The sequence below is a fragment of the Eumetopias jubatus genome, unplaced genomic scaffold, assembly GCF_037043125.1.
Source record: "Eumetopias jubatus isolate StellerSeaLion01/CBP00866 unplaced genomic scaffold, mEumJub1_p1.0 scaffold_7, whole genome shotgun sequence".
Taxonomy (NCBI): Eukaryota; Metazoa; Chordata; class Mammalia; order Carnivora; family Otariidae; genus Eumetopias; species Eumetopias jubatus.
In genome coordinates, this window is record NW_028274813.1 from 119,548,862 (window position 1) to 119,564,863 (window position 16,002).

Consider the following 16,002-nt stretch of genomic DNA (forward strand, 5'->3'; position numbering starts at 1 on the left):
CATCACAACATACAGTTTCCCTTTCAAGAGTTACTTGACCACATTTTCAATGAACTCAATCAATGCTGTATGTTTAACTTGCGATGGTAATCTTGATCTGTTTCCTTGTGGCGGGAGCGCGTCCACGAGCCATTTGCAGACCAGTCTGTGCTTAGGCAACCCGCTCTGTCCGGACCCTGGGGCCTGGGTCCATGCTGACCCAGCTCCATGGTGGGAGTGGGAGCTGCCCTCGGGCTGCCTGGTGGCAGGGGGATGGGGGGCAGAGGCGGGGCTGGAGTGGCCTGGGCTGTCCCCCTGCGCCTGCCCGTGGCTTTGGGGTGGCTCTGAGGGTGTTCTCAGCGGACATTTGTGTGTTGAGAGCGCACGTGACTTCTTCCGTTTCTCCTCTTGCGCTTTAGGTGTTAATCCCTGCTGCACCGGAGATACCGATTTCCCGATGATCAAGAAATCTGCAGCTTGCACAGACCGGCAGCCCTACTCCCTCTGCAGCAGCCGGAAGTCTCTCTCTCAACAGCTCGACTGTCCAGCAGGAAGGGCTGCCGTAAGAATGGAGGCGAGAAGGAGGGCGGGGAGGGGCCCGGACTCACCAGCGGCGGCGGGGGGCCTGGCTAGTGGGTTTGTGTCCGTGCAACTACTGAGGGGGGGCTGGCCAGTGGGAGTGGTCGGCTCTGGGCCAAGAAAGAACCCCACAGCCGACGGTCACCGTTGAGCGCCGCCACGTGCGGCACGTCTATGCTATTAGGAGCTGAGGTGCCGTGAGCATTCCGTTGAGCAGACCCCAAGCTCCGGCTTTATTCTACCCGCATCCTGACTCTAGGGGGTAGACAGTGAACCGGGGCTGGGACAGGTGAGGGATGCACGCACGTGCACACGGCCAGTGGCAGACAGCCCTGGGGCTTGAAGTCGGACCTTCAGGACTCCGCAACCTGAGCTCTCAATCCTGTGCTATGGTGATGTGCTTTACACATAGCGCCCCTAATTCATAAGCTCAGAAATGAATGTACTATTTGCCCCGTTTTAGAGTGAAGAAACAGGAGCTTGGCCAGGTGAGTAGCTGTCTGAGTTCACACACCTTAAAACTTAAAGGACCAGGCAGAATTTGAGCCCAGCCCCGTGCGCTGCGCACTGTGTGTCCTTCCCTCTATGGGCATCAGTTGGCAGGTCGGGGGCTCAGCAGACACGGAGCTCGGTGTCCCCAGCCTCCTCCTGACACTTCCCTAAGCCCCGGGGGGTGTAAGCCAAGTGCCTCAGGCTGCCACCACCACACCCTGCACCCCTGTCTGCAGCACCTTATCCCTCTTTGTCTCCTCTCTAGCTCTGGAAAGCCTCCCCCGTCCTTCAGACCCCTGCCTAGCACTACCTCTGCTGGGAGCGCTCCTGACCCACCGGCTGCATGGGCCTTACACTTTTCCCAGTGCCCATCCTGGGCGTCTGTCCTCGTACAGCCCTCACCCCAGCAGAGCATGAGCGCTCCGAGGGAGTGCTCCGTAGGCAAGTGATGTTTGATTCTCCCCGCAGGGTACTCAGTCCGGTAGATGCCTGCAAGTTTCATTTCCCTCTTCCCTTCCTTTCGTGGACTTAGTATGTCTCTCATTTGCAAACGGGGAGCATTGGGGTCCCAGGGTTAGGAAAAAGATGACACTCAAAGTGGCAGATGATTTTAACATAAGAAGAAACAGGCAGAGAATAGTTAAGTCACTTCCTCAAGGTCACCAGCTGGTCCTTGGCAGAGCCAGGGAAAGAACCCAAGGCAGCGGGGCTCGAGTCTCAGCTCTGACCCATAGTCCAAAGCTCTACTGTCCCCTCCCGAGTGGCTTCCTGCGGCACACGGGGTGTCTGTCTCTCTGGCACATTCTGCTTCTCCGGTGCAAGTCACCTGTCTGCCTCCCCTGCAATTTATGTTCTGCGTTTTAAAATCTCCATGTTCCTTGCCCCTCACTCCATGCCTGGCGCAAGGAGGGCTCTCAGCATGTGTGTCTTGAATCAGACACAGTCTGCCGAGGGCATTCTGGGTGGCTGGGGTCCCCACCTCTGTTTGAGACTTTGGCTGTAGGACTCGCTGCCCCGGGGCAGCGTGGTCTGGGATGCACTCCGCACCTGCCATCGGGTCAGGCCTCAGGGGACTGTCAGATGCTGGTCTGCGGGGAGATAGGACTCAGCAAGGCTGAAACCACCCAGTCCATCTCCACCAAACTCCCACCATGCCTCATCAACCACGCGCGGGGGTCATGCCGTGGGCCCCCCCCCAGGAGAGGGGGTCCGGGCCCTCCCCCTGCCCCTGAGGTGTGTGCTGCTGCAGTCCTGTCAGCTCACCCCTCCCACCCTGCCTCCCTCCTGCAGGGCACCTCGAGACCCGCACGGTCGCTCAGCACGGCTCAGCTCGCGCAGCCCTCGGGAGGCCTCCAGGCTTCCGTCATTTCCAACGTTGTGCTGATGAAAGGCCAGGCCAAGGTAAGCAAGGGCCATTGCCAGCAGAAACTCTGGATGGACCTCAGCCCCCGAGGAGCTGTCCTGTCCAGGGAAGGAAGGAGCGAGGCCTGATGATGCTGGCTGCTAGTGTGAGCGTCGCCAAGTCCCCGGGGAGGCTCGGGGAGGGCCTCCAGGCCTGCCTCACCCGTGCAGGTCACCGCGGGGCAACTGTCAGCCAACTTGTTTTCAGCATGATATTTCCTAGAAGTGAGTCTCACCGGGTGATTAAATTCAAATCCTTTAAGTAGTGTCTTTGTCCATTCAAGCTGCTATCACAAAAACACGGACGAGATGGCTTAACTAGCACCTTCTCACTGTTGTGGAGCCTGGAAGTCCATGGTTAAGGTGGTGGCAGATTTGGTGTCTGTTGAGGACAACTTTCCTGATGGGTGGACGGGGCCTTCTGTCCGTGTGGGCACTGGGCACGTGGCGAGGGGCGAGGGAGCGCTCTTGGATCTCCTCCATAAGGACACCCATTTGTTCGCGAGGGCTCCACCCTGTGACCTGCTCGCTCCCAAAGGCTCCAGCTCGCACACGAAGTTTGGGGAGGACACAGGTGTTCAGTCCACGTGTCTCCACCCACTTTGTATATTCACACTGATTTCTGCCGCACGACTGAGAAATCCCGAAAGGAGGGACAAGGCTGAGGTGGTGGAGGCACATCCCAAATGTCTCTTTGTGCTCCCTCCAGAACATTCTGGAACAGACACGGGCAGTTGTTGCAAAGTTCACAGATGAGCCCAAGTAACCCCAGTGCTTAAATGATGGAATAGTGGGTTTTTGGTTTTGGGTTTTAAATCCCCCTACTATAACTTGGGCGTGTAGTGTGAGGGGAAGATGCTCCCTGCTGGTTGCTTCCTTTCTGGCCAGGGGAGGGACCTGACGCGCACGCCTGGGTCCTCTCTCCCCTCCCCTCCTCCCCTCCCCTCCCCGCCCCTCCCGGAGCTCAGGAGAGACATGAATGAGGAGACCCTGTTGCTCCTCTCATCACAAGACAAACCCTCTCCACGCTGACTTTGCTCCTAACAGCCTGGCTTTCTGACTAGTTCATCACAATGCTGGGATTTAGGTAGAGGTATTTAAAAAACAGTTGGCTTTTAAAATCGCTTGCAAGGCTCAGAAGAAAGCAAAGGGCGCCAAAGCTCGTGCAAAGAGGACTGGAAACGGTTTAATTGAACTCTGTGTCTGTACATTCACTAAATCACATGTTACCACACATGTAGTCACAGGGCGGACCGAGCCGGCCTGCAGGGGCCGGGGGACCGAGCCAGGTGCAGGGTGTTGGGTGCAGGGAGCCTGGATGCCAGGCAGGGTGGTGCGCTCAGACGCAAGCAGGCCTCCCATTGTGCGCCTCACACAACCTGTGCCCTGAAGGGAGTCCCCATGGTCAAGGGTGGCAAGTAGGAGCGGGGCCAGGGCTGAGTTCGGGAGGAGGAAGCAGAGCTAGAAGGCTCCGTAAGTGCTCGAGCTAGAGTCACAGGCAAATCTCTGGGCAACAAGGCAGCTATGGAAACCCAGGCCCTGTGCTAAGGGCTTGGCAAGGCTGCCTCTTCCGACCGTGGTGACGGCCCTGGGGTCACCCCCCTTTTCCCGCCCAGGACACTGAGGGTCTGGCAGGACGCAGGACTTGCTCAGGGTCACTTGGTTAGTTAGCAGCCAAACTAAGACAATGACCCAAGACTTCCCGACTCCCAGGCCTCGTTCTAACCGGGGCGCTGTGCCGCTTCACCAGGGTGGGCGGACTTGGAGTCTGCAGGAGTTACCTCAGCCCGGTGAAGCCGGGGTCCACGGAGGAGCCCAGAAGCCACGCCTCCCTCTCATTCTTCCTAGCCCTGTGCCACCCTCAGATACCATTTGTCTCTCCTACCCTGGGACACGCACCCTCACCAGAAGCCTAGAACAGTACCCCGTCCGCGGGGCTTCCCTGCCTGGTTCCCTACGGCATCTGCGGATGGGTGCCGGGCCGGCCATGGCTCTGGCACGGGGGTGATGCCCCCGAGCAGCGAGGCTCTTACAATGGTAGCCATGCCCGCGGGGTCCGTCCGGAAGCCAAGCTGTGAACCCCTGCCCGGCACGCCTGCAAGCTGGACCCAAAGACCCAGCTGCCACCTGGCACGTGTCTTGGCTCCATGACGCACGTCACCTGAGCACTGGCACACCGGATTTGTTCACTGCCTTCAGGGAGGTGAGAGTCTAGAAGGAAGCCCATCGAGACCCCAGCTAAGCCTTCCTGGGAAGTGGGGAGCTCCTCGGTCACCAAGAAACCAAACCAGCATGTGTGAATTTCTTCTTCCGGTGCAGACGTCACTCACACCTTTCGCTTGCTCATCTGCCTCTGCCTTTGTCTCTGCTGCCATTGGGACTGTCTCCTGTCCCTGAGCTCCGACCAGACCACGGGCCGGTGCTGCAAGCTCCTAGGGCATTTGTCAGCTCATGACCCAGTAGAGGGGGCTCAGGGTCACAGTCTTTAAGAAGGGGAGGGTGGGATGCAAAACAGAAGGGAAATGAACGGCCCTTGGCAGGAGAAGCGGTGCTTCCTCCAGTGCAAGCTGCCGTAATTATTCCCGCAGGCTTTTGTTGTTTGGGATCTCCCTGAATTTTCAAACACAACCCTATGAGTTAGCTTCTGAGCGTCATTTTACAAGGGGCTAACCCGGGGCTCGGAGACAGAATTGCCAGCAAGAGGGGCTGAGCCAGGGCTCAGCGTCATCCGGGGTTCTCGGGCCACATCCCTGGTTCTGTGTCAGGACATCAGACCCACGGGAGAGCTCCCGACCCCATGCAGCCCAGTCTGGCCCTGAAGACCTGGTTTTCCCCATTCTTTTGTGAAGTCCAGAGGCGTGTGAGACCAAGGGCCCCTGTCTCCTCCCCGGGGCCTTGGCTCAGGGCTGGGGCAGGCCCTTGGCAAACTTCAGCCCAGGGAAGAGCATGGACCACGCCTAACGCTGCCTCTCTCCTCTTCTCCCCCCAGGGCCTGGGCTTCAGCATCGTTGGGGGAAAGGACAGCATTTATGGCCCCATCGGAATTTACGTCAAAACTATCTTTGCGGGGGGAGCAGCGGCAGCCGACGGAAGGCTGCAGGAAGGTAGATCTCCGTGTCTCACTGGCTGAGGTTTGAGGATTCGGACAGAATCGCTAGGCCGTAGAAGAGAGTGGACAGCAAAATGCATCCCCCAGCCCCGCCAGCACCGTGGTGACAGGCACTTTGCTGGGGGTGTTTCCACTCAGTCCAGGTCCTGTAGCCGGCCCGGGATGGAGGCCTGAGCTGTCTGCGTCCCTTCCCTTCTTTTCCAAGGGCCCCTCCCTGTTGCTGATGCCCCTGCCACCCCATCCCTTCCCTCCTGCCCTCCCTGACCCGCAACCACAGGGAAACCAGGCCCTGTACTTCTAATGCGTCTGAGCAACATTCTCGGTGAGGCCGCTGTGCTCTCGGCTCTAGGAATAGAGAGGATGATCAGGTATGATCTCTCTTTTGAAGAGCTCACAGTCCACCAGCTCCTGGGGCCAGGAGAAGCCCCTGCATCCTGAGGGTTAAGGGGCCTGGGGAGCAGAGCTGCCTCCTGAGAGCCCTTCCTGTCTTCCTATCCTGGAGGGCTGGGGTTTTCTCCCCACCCCGACGGCCCCCCAAAGTCACTTTTGGAGTGTTGGACAACAGGCTTGGCCCGAGGGCATTCCCAAATTTCAACCAGGGGGAGAAATTCAGGGGCAGGCAGCCCTCGAGCCGAGGGCAGCCCCTGCAGGCTAGACACTGGGTTCCACACGGGATGCTTGAGAGAGGTGATTTCACAGTGTCCCCACCCTTCTCCGCCAGTTTCTGTATGCTGTGCTGGGAGCCTGACCCCCTTTAAGAACCTAACTTGTTTAGGGCAGGGTTGGTAAGCTCCAGCCAAATTCGGCCCGCCAACTATCTTCGTGCTGCTCACAAATAAAGAGTAGTTTTCATGCTTCTAAATGGCTGGAAAAAAGTCAAAGGAATTTATGAATCTTTTGTTGCAAGTGAAAACTGCATAAAATTCAAATTTCAGGACCCGCAGAAAAGCTTTGGGAGGATGTAGCCACGTGCATGGCTCCCTCACTTACCCGTGGCCTGAAGCTGCTTTTGTGCTTGTGACGGCTGTCTTGTGTAGTGTGACAGAGGGCCCGTGACCTGCGGAGCTTACCGTATTTACTCTCTCTGGCCCTTCATAGGACAAGTTTGCTGACACCAGCGTTATGCAAGATAAGGCGTACGGATTTTACGGAGGGGGCAGTGGGGAGCCTTTGAAGGTTTTTATAATTTGGGAGGGACCAGCTATGGCCAGGTTCTTAGGTGATTCGGGAAGCAGGGTGTCGGATGAAGTGGGCTAGCAGGAGACCAGAGGCAGGCAAGGCTCTAGCTCTCTAGGGTCTGCGCTCTCTCTAGGAGGAGGAAGGTGCAGAGGAGACAGCCTCCCTGGAGGCGGGCGTGAAGGGAGGCCAGAGAAAATGCTCCTGGCCTAGGAAACTTACTCGCAGTAGGACCAGGTGACAGAGGAGGACAAGGAAGGCGAAGGAAGACGCTTTGGTTTCAGCTGCAGCGTGCAGGGCAAGGCATGCAGGCGGCCACTAGGTGGAGCTGTACTGCAGGCGGGGGAACGCGGCGCCCCGCCCCGGAGGGAGCTGGGCTGAGTGTAGATCTGGGGGTCTGGACCCCCGGAAAATACTTGAGTTATAGAGCAGGTGAAAGAGGGAGGGAATAAGGGAGGGAGGGGAGGGCGGAGGCACGGTTCTAGGGGAATCGCTAAATCAAGAGGCAGGTAAAGAAGAGGGATCAATGAGACAAAGGGAGAAAAGTGAAATCAGAATCTGGTGAATGTGCCAGTGTTTGATGATCTTTTTGTGCTTTTCTGTGTTTAAATAAAAGGTGGGGGAGGAGTTGAGATGGCAAGGAAAAGGGTACTGTGTTCTGTATTCTTTACAGAATGCAAGCCTCCTTGAGCCAAGCTTCTTTATCCCTCCTGAGTATTTGTCTTCCTTCGTTAATAGCGATCATAAAAATTCAGCGGGAAAGACATTCAGCTAGTCTACCTAAAGTCCCTGATTCTAGCCTCAAATGATTGACCGTATCACCTGTTGTATCGCTTTCAAAGTCAAGTTTTAGAATCTGCCCTTGAGTTCATGAGGTACATCCGGTTGCAACAAAATTTTGGCTCACAGATCAAGGCTGACGATGTTTTATTTGCATAACCCTTCCCCCAAAAAATGATTGTGTAAGATTTATTTGGCAAAACTGAGGCTAATCACTTTCCACCAGATATGGCCAAAGAAGGGCCAGGACTCTCCAAAGAGCCCAGAGTTGGGCTATGTAGTTCTGTTAGGGTTGACAAGAGAGTCCAGCCCATCATGTCATTAAGCATGGTCATTTCTCCAGAAATAAACCCCTATGTTCACTGCAGCATTATTTACAATAGCCAAGATAGGGAAGCAACCCAAGTGTCAATCGATGGATAGATGGATAAAAATATGGCACACATATATATAATGGACGATTACTCAGCCATAAAAAATAATGAAATCTTGCCATTTGTGACAATACAGATGGACCTAGAGGGTATTGTTCTAAGTGAAATAAGTCAGACAGAGAAAGGCAAATACCATAGGATTTCACGCATATGTGGAATCTAAACAACAAAACAAATGAGCAAGCACACAAACGTCAACAACAAAAACAGAAACTGACTCGACCTCAGAGAGCAAACTGGGGTTGCCAGAGGAGAAGGGGGAGTGAAGTAGGTGATGGGGATCAAGAGATACAAACTTCCAGTTGTAAAATAAAGAAGTCATGGGGACGAAAATACAGCATAGGGAACACAGTCAATGATATTGTCGTGACTTTGGGCCGTGACAGATGGCGACCCCACTTATCTTGGTGAGCAGTTTGTAATGTATATAATTGTCCAGTCCTTATGATGCACACCTAAAACGGATCTCTCAACTGTGCTTCAATTTAAAAACATAAGTAGAGGAAGGCATTTAACTGATGGTGCACCCAGAGCTTCATTGAGGCTCACCTCTTTTAATCAATCAATCAATCAATCAATCTCTTGTCCATGACAGAAAAAAAAAAAAGAATGCTCATTTCTGAAATATGTTCTTTGTCTGTTCTTCCTTCAGACATATTAGTTATATATTGATTATTTTTTAAATTTGTCTGTTTCTACTCTGCTTGGACTCTCCTAAGTATAAGGATGGGTTCTTTCAGTTTGGGTCTAATTCTGGCAGCTTCACAGATGACGCTGATTTGAATCCTCTGTCCAGCCCACTTGCACCCTTTATTTTCAACACATAGATGTGTTGGATAAAGCAGCTCCCCTAAACTTTGAATTGAAGTATGGCAGACTTAGGAGTTGATGATGTAGGGGTCCGTGGAGCTGGTGCCCATAGGACCAGGATTTAGCTGCCCACACAGGTCAGGAGACGTGGCTTTGGGTCCCTGGGAACCTCTGAGAACCCGCATGAAGCCTTGATACTACAGAGCTGCCCTGTGAGAAGCCATCGGGCCCCAGGGAAACAGTGAGGAAACCTCACTTTGCCCATGGTTCTTGGGTGTGAGGTAAAAGACGTCTCCCCACAGGCAAAGGAAGACCCAAGCCTGTATCATGTAGGTGTGTCCTGGGCACATTCATAGCCCTACTGACTACAGGATGCCCCAAGCTGAGACCCTAACCTCAACGCTAGTCCTGAAGCAGTGAAAGCCTTGGGCTGGCCCCTGGCGATAAAGGAAATGCTCCTGCCCAGCAGCTTGGGGTTTTCGGGAATCCCCGAGAAAAACCGGCCCCAGAAAAAGGAGTTCGACACAAAGACCCCACAGGAAGTGGGGAAACATCCCTTATTAGTGAGCATCAGTGGGAATGACAGACGGGAGGATTAGCCCGCGAAAACCCAAGATCACAGAACAATCTAAAAGACACTGTAGAATTACTGTTTTTTGTTATGCATTTCTAATTTCTTTTTAAATTTTAATTCCAGTTAACACAAAGTGTTGCATTAGTTTCAGGCATATGATAGAGTGATTCAACACTTCCATGCTTCACCGGGTGCTCCTCACTCCTTCATCGTGCCTTCATCCCCCCCACCCGCCTCCCTGCTCGTGACCAGCAGTGTACTCTCTACAGTTAAGAGTCCGTTTCTTGGTTCGTCTCTTTTTCTCCTTATTTATTTTGTTTCCTAAATTTCACATATGAGTGAAATCATATTGTATTTTCGTTCTCGGACTGACTTATCTCATTTAGCATCATACTCTCTAGCTCCATTCGTGTTGTTGCAAATGGCAGGATTTCATTCTTCTTATAGCTGAGTAATATTCCATTGTGTGTATATACACCACCTCTTCTTTATCCATCCATCAGTCCGTGGACATCTGGGCTCCTTCCATAATTTGGCTGTTGTAGATAGTGATGTGAATAAACATAGAGGTGCATGTATCCCTTTTGCATTAGTATCTTTGTATTCCTTAGAATTGCTATGTTTAAAGAGATCTTTGAAAAGGTAAAAGAGGGAACAGGAACAACAAAAAAAGAACAGAACACGGTGAACAAAATCTTGTAGGGAGCAAAAGGCAAGTCATCGAAATAAGAAGCTCAGTGTCCAGCTCAAACCGCAGATGAAACACCGCTGGAAGGAGAGTCGGGGAGCTGGACATTGTCCAGCAGGCCGCACGGAGCGATGGAGAACAGGGTGAGCGTCAGAGAAACATGGAGGCTGAGCAGGACCAGAAGGAAGACGAGTTCTAGAAAGGAAGGGCAGCGTGGAAGAAGGGAGACAGGATAGTGGCTAAGCGTTTTCCAGAATCATTTTAAGGCATGAAACTTCCGTGTGAGGAAGCACCCTGGGACATCACGGTGGGACTTCAGACCGCCAAAGACAAAGGCAAAAGCAAACAACCAGAGAGAAGGGGCGGGTTGATCTGCACGGGGCCCAGAGTGAGGTGGCAGCAGACTCACCTGCGAACAACCAGGCCAGAGTCTGCGTGGGGAACCGTCCTCGCATCTGAAATGCCCAGCGCAGCGCTGGATGCAGAGCGAGTGCTCCTTCTTTGTGTGTTGAATACATTTAGTGCAGGGGAGACATGGGTTTTCCATCCCCGTAAAAGTGGATTTCCGGATACAGAAAAAATGAGTCTATTAGGCATCTCTGGGAGGGAATGGCTTGCAGTAAAAAGGCCGGAGTCACGGGTCAGCACCCACGGGCCTTGCTGTGACAGTTAGTGGAGGACACGGGAAATAAAGGCATCAGGGGCTGCGAGAGAGGCGGGCCAAGGAGGTGGGAGCAGAGCACTGTGGTGACGAAACACGGGGCAGCAAGCTCTGCACGCAGACACGCTGTGGGAAAGGCATCTGGGAATGAGTCCTGGGAACACGTGGCCTGAGGGTCAGGGAGGCAGGAGGGCAGAGGCTGAACCCAAGGTGGGCAGGACAGGTCAGGCCGGGCCTTGTGTGCCAGCTGAGGATGCTGGATCTGCCCCCCAAAGAGAGGAAGGGCCACAGAAGGCCGGTCACTGCTGCCCACCTGCCCCGCAGGGGGAGAGCCCCGGGCTGGGAAGGTTTTCTCCCGGGCTGTGTGCGTGGACGCCCCTCACCGGGCCACACTCGTCTCTGCTCTCCCGACAGGGGATGAAATTCTGGAACTCAACGGTGAATCGATGGCCGGACTCACACATCAGGATGCTTTGCAGAAGTTCAAGGTGACCGCTTGTTATCAGTACATTGCCAGACTCCAGGGCTTCGGGCAAAGGAACCAAGCATGACCCTCCTTCACTCAAATCTGCAAATTCAAACTGTGGGATCCTTGACGTGGGGCGCCCCGCTGGAGCGGGTCTGGGCACAGTGTTAAAAAAAAGACCTGGCTCAGAAAATACAAGTGTAATCAGGATTGTGGTAGGGGTGTTTCCACTATTTTAGATTTGTAGAACTGTTTTAAAACGCTCGATGTCTTTATGTTGACGTATTTCCAGATCTGTTTGAGGTTTGTAAGGCAACCACGAAAAGATGTTTTTAAGTCTCCATGTAATCAGTTCGAGACTCTATCCATCCAGCACATGTGTGCACACATGCATATGTGTTAATATACGTGATGTGTCATATCTGTACAGAGACATGCAGATGCATGTTGATTATACTGCACATGCATGCACATGTGTGGGCATGCATGCATGTATTCACATACAGGCACATGCACACGTGTGGGCACACACGTTGGCACACACAGCTGCTGAGCACTCCAGCACATGATCTCTTCCTTGCAGCAAGCCAAAAAAGGGCTCCTGACGCTCACGGTGAGAACCCGCCTGACGGCCCCCCACTCCCTGAGCAGCCACCTGTCTGCCCCGCTGTGCCGCTCCCTGAGCTCCAGCACCTGTACCACCAAGGACAGCGGCTCCTTCGGCTTGGACAGCCCCGCGCCCCCCTCCAGCACGGCCAAGCCCAACTACAGGGTCATGGTGGAGGTCTCTCTGCAGAAAGGTAGGGTGGCAGCGCCCCTCCTCCGCCGCCCTCCTGCCGGGGCCTCCCACCACTGAGGGGTCCCCGAGACTTTTCTCATCTGGAGTCAGTCCAAGGACAGGGCAGGGTGCTGTCTGCGAGAAGTTGTGGCCGCTCCTCTCTTTGTCGGCAGAAGCCCAGGACACTCCACGCACCTTCAGTCTAGGTGTTGTGGTGCAGTGGGTACAATAGGACCAAGCAAGGCAAGCACCAGTCTCACACATAACACTGCGCACTGAGGAGCAGGGCTGGGTTCACTGCAGCAGCTCGTACACTGTGAGATCTGGGGCGGGCGCTCCCCCTCGGGCACCTGAGCTCTTACCTGTGGCAGGAGAACTGAGGTCCTCTGAAGCCCGGTCACAAGCCCCCTGTGCTCTCTCCCGCTCTCCCTGGCAGAGGCTGGCGTGGGTCTGGGGATCGGTCTGTGCAGTGTGCCCTACTTCCAGTGCATCTCCGGCATTTTCGTCCACACGCTCTCTCCCGGATCTGTGGCACATTTGGATGGACGGCTCCGGTATGTCCTTATTTCTGTTGTCAGGGAAAAAAAAACAAAAACACCCTGATTTACAGCAGAGGGAAGGAATTCCTTGGAAGGCCAGGAGATTCATCTGGAGACGAGATATTTAGAATGACCCAAGGGTGCCTCAGAGCCTTGTTCTTCAGACTGTGGTCCCTGGACCACTGGCATTGAAATCACTTGGGAGTTTGTTAGAAATGCATAATCTAGGGCTTCTCAGCAAACCTCCTGGAGTGGAATCCGCAACTTAATAAGATCCTCAGGGATCTGTGTGCACGTTGCAGTGCAAGAGGCAGCATCTCAGGGAATTCCAGTCCGAAACAGAAAACACGAAGTGACCACACTTTAATTCTGATTTAACTAATACGGAATTTATAGTGACATCCGTAGGAGCTCCGGTGAGGTTTGCCTGTGTACCCTGTATGGGAAAAGAAGCTTACCAAGCCAATCAGTAGTATTCACTCAGCTTCTTGATGGCAGAAACAAAATATTGGCAGGCACTGCAGACTTATTTTGGTACAAAGAACTTCCAAGAGGAGCCCCGAATCTAAATTTTCTTTCCAGTAAGTGACTGGGGTCCGGGAACATTTATCCGGTCTAACTTGTTGTAATACTTCCAGCTCATGTATCTTCTCTCCCTGGGTTTGGGTTTTGCTACATCAGGAGAGTTTTGCCATATTTTTCAAGGTTTTCCTTCCTACAATTGCAGTGTATGCAAGGACAAGCCATGCTCAGGGCAGCGTCTTGATGGTGCTTCGAGTTAGGGATGGATTTGCCGTTGTCACGAGCAGGGCAGTGATGGCTGATTTGCTGAGCTGCTGTGTTCTCGCTTGGGACACAATAAGAGTTCCAGCAACTGCCTTAGCCCCAATCCCTTCAGACAGAGAGTCCTCCCTCCCAGACCTGCAGCTGGGTTGGGATTGTTCTGCAAGCCTCTGCTTTCCTTGGCATGTGGGGCTATATGGCTGTGGTCTAGACCGCAGCGTGGGGGACAGTGACATCAGTCCCAGGACCCCTGTGTTCCAATCCCTGCCATGCCGATGATCAGCCAGGCTGGTGCTCAGCAAACCGCGGCCCACCATCTGCTTGGTTTTTTTTTTTTTTAATAAAGTTTTATTGAAACACAGCCACACTCATTTGTTGACACATTGTGGCCGCTGTTTTCATGCTACAGCATCAGAGTTGGGTGGTTGTGACAGAGAGAGTGTGGCCTGCCAAGCCTAAAATACTTACTGTTTGGCCTCTTTCTGAAAAAGCTTTTTTAACTCTAAGCTAGGTCTTATGGAGGAGATGATTTCACCCTCTGTGCCTCAGTTTCCCCATCTGTGAGACAAGGGGGTTGGATAGCACCATCCTCTGTGTATGGAAGCATCCCTCTTTTCTACCTCACTTTTTTTTTTCTGGTTATGTAACAGAACAAATCTGAATTTTCCATAACTCACTTCCCGTCCTACAATAAGAATGTGCTCCATACCTTCTCTCCTTACTTCTTTTTGCAAGGACTTCAGCTGCTCCCCAGTATGGTTATTTCTTCTTTACCTCTTAGCACACAAAGCGTCCATCTTTCCTCCTAACCATTCTACAGATGGGAACGCTGAAGCCTGACAGTTGTGATAGGTTAAATCATGGTTAATTGATTAATCGCTTAAATTGGTTCACCTACACTGTCAATCTCGATTAGGCGTAGTTTTAATGGGAGAAAAGGAGGAGGAAGATTACAGACAAAACTTTGTTCACGTTGCCCCACCCTGGGTATGAAACATCCCCCACACTGTGGCCGCGCAGTGAGGGGGTGAGCAGGGCACTGCTTTGGTCTGTCCTCCTCTGAGGGTCAGTCAGGTGGCAAAAGAACTCTACTTATTGGTGTAATTTTTAGGTCTCATCGAACAGCCCTGCCAGGAGTGGGACTTCCGGGAGGGGAGCGTCCGAAAGCCACATTGGTTAGCTTGCTGACGGCTTCCTGTGTATGCTTTCACAGGTTCGGTGACGAGATCGTGGAAATCAATGACTCCCCCGTGCGCTGCATGACTCTCAATGAAGTCTACGCGATCCTGAGTCACTGCAGTCCCGGGCCGGTCCCCATCATCGTCAGCCGTCATCCAGACCCACAGGTAACACGCCACCGGGGCATCTTCTTGCGCCCAGGCTCACTCTTTCAGGACTCAGCTTTGAACAAGACATAGATGAAGGCAGGTGATGCTGGCTGGGTTTGGACTTGAATTTCCAAGACCCTGTTCCGAGTGTAATAACACGTGTCTGCAGCAGGGGTCCACTGGCAAACTCCTAGACACCAGAGGCAATTGGCATGAGCTTAGGGGAGCTCTTGCAGCTGGGTTACAAGCTCGAGGGCAGGAAAATATAGACCCAGCGCCCCTGCTAGTGATGCCAGGAATCAGTCAACTCATTCGTGCATCTAATGGGGACCCATTATGTCATTGTCCAGCCCTGAGCAGATAGAGCTGAGCAAGCCCTTGCACACAGTCCTGCCCTCGGAAGCTCACGGTCTTGCTAGAGACACTGACATAGAAATAATTGCAATACGGAGTGATAAGTATTCTGCGAATAGAGAGATACAGAAAGGAAGGTTGGCTCAAGCAAGAAATACCAGAAGTTAGCTTGTTCCAGGCAAAGAATTTGAGGAAGGACATTCCATGAGGTGGGGACACAAACTTCATTTGTAGAGTCACAAAGGGACCTGTCATAGAAGGAGAGGGGCGGGTTCTCGGGGGGCTGGGATGTGGGTACTGGGAGAGGCCAAGGATCCAGGTGGGCATGACATTGGAGCGACACTACAGTGGGCTTCCCACGGGGTGCTCAGAGCTCACATCGTATTCTGGGAGGTGAGGAGCTAGGGGAGCCATCTACTGTGGCTGTAGATGGAGTATGTTCAGCTTTTATTTTTTAACCACTGATGGTGCAGTGGAGGACAGGGTGGAGGACGGGGCGGGGTGGGTGCAGCCTGGAGTCTGGGAGAGGAAGGAAACCGATGACGAGGACCTAAACTGCACAGTGGATGTGAAGAGAGGGTGGAGAAGGGGGCACGGGGGCAACTCGGGGAGAACTGGTCGTGCTGTCGGCCGATGAGCCCGGGGCACGTGTGGTCTCAGATGACTGGGGTGTTTTCGGGTTGGAAGCAGCACCAGCAACATAGAGAAGAGAAGGGGGGTGCTTGCGAGGGAAGAAAGGGTCTCATGTGGGGCATAAGGAGATTGAGGTGCCTGTGGGGTGTCCGTAGGCAGTTAGATTCAGGGCTGATAATGGCTGGTGCATGGGGTCCAGTTTGGAGTGAGTCTCGGGAGCTGGGGCCGTGGGCGTCGGTGAGGTTCCTTTGGGGAACCTGGTGATACTCACCATCACTATTTGTGGAATCCTTGCACGTGCCAGGCATCTTTGCTGAAAGACGTGACATACACAATTGCGTTTAGTTGTTGAAAAGCCATCTGAGGTCAGTGTGATTCTCCCTTCCAAGTCACAGAGTAGGAAACCAAGGCTTAGAAGGGAAAGAGGAACCTGGCTCA

At 53.4% G+C, this 16,002-nt stretch overlaps 1 protein-coding gene across 1 annotated transcript in view; it reads left to right on the forward strand.

The window, feature by feature from the left end:
- The window catches only part of IL16 (interleukin 16), a 69,193-nt gene that overhangs the window by 33,453 nt on the left and 19,738 nt on the right, over positions 1 to 16,002 (forward strand). The window contains exons 3-9 of the mRNA XM_028089412.2: positions 399 to 541; positions 2,341 to 2,451; positions 5,441 to 5,555; positions 11,098 to 11,171; positions 11,733 to 11,949; positions 12,364 to 12,481; positions 14,463 to 14,595. Of these exons, the coding sequence (XP_027945213.2) occupies positions 399 to 541; positions 2,341 to 2,451; positions 5,441 to 5,555; positions 11,098 to 11,171; positions 11,733 to 11,949; positions 12,364 to 12,481; positions 14,463 to 14,595 (911 nt within the window). The remainder of the gene's footprint in view (positions 1 to 398; positions 542 to 2,340; positions 2,452 to 5,440; positions 5,556 to 11,097; positions 11,172 to 11,732; positions 11,950 to 12,363; positions 12,482 to 14,462; positions 14,596 to 16,002) is intronic.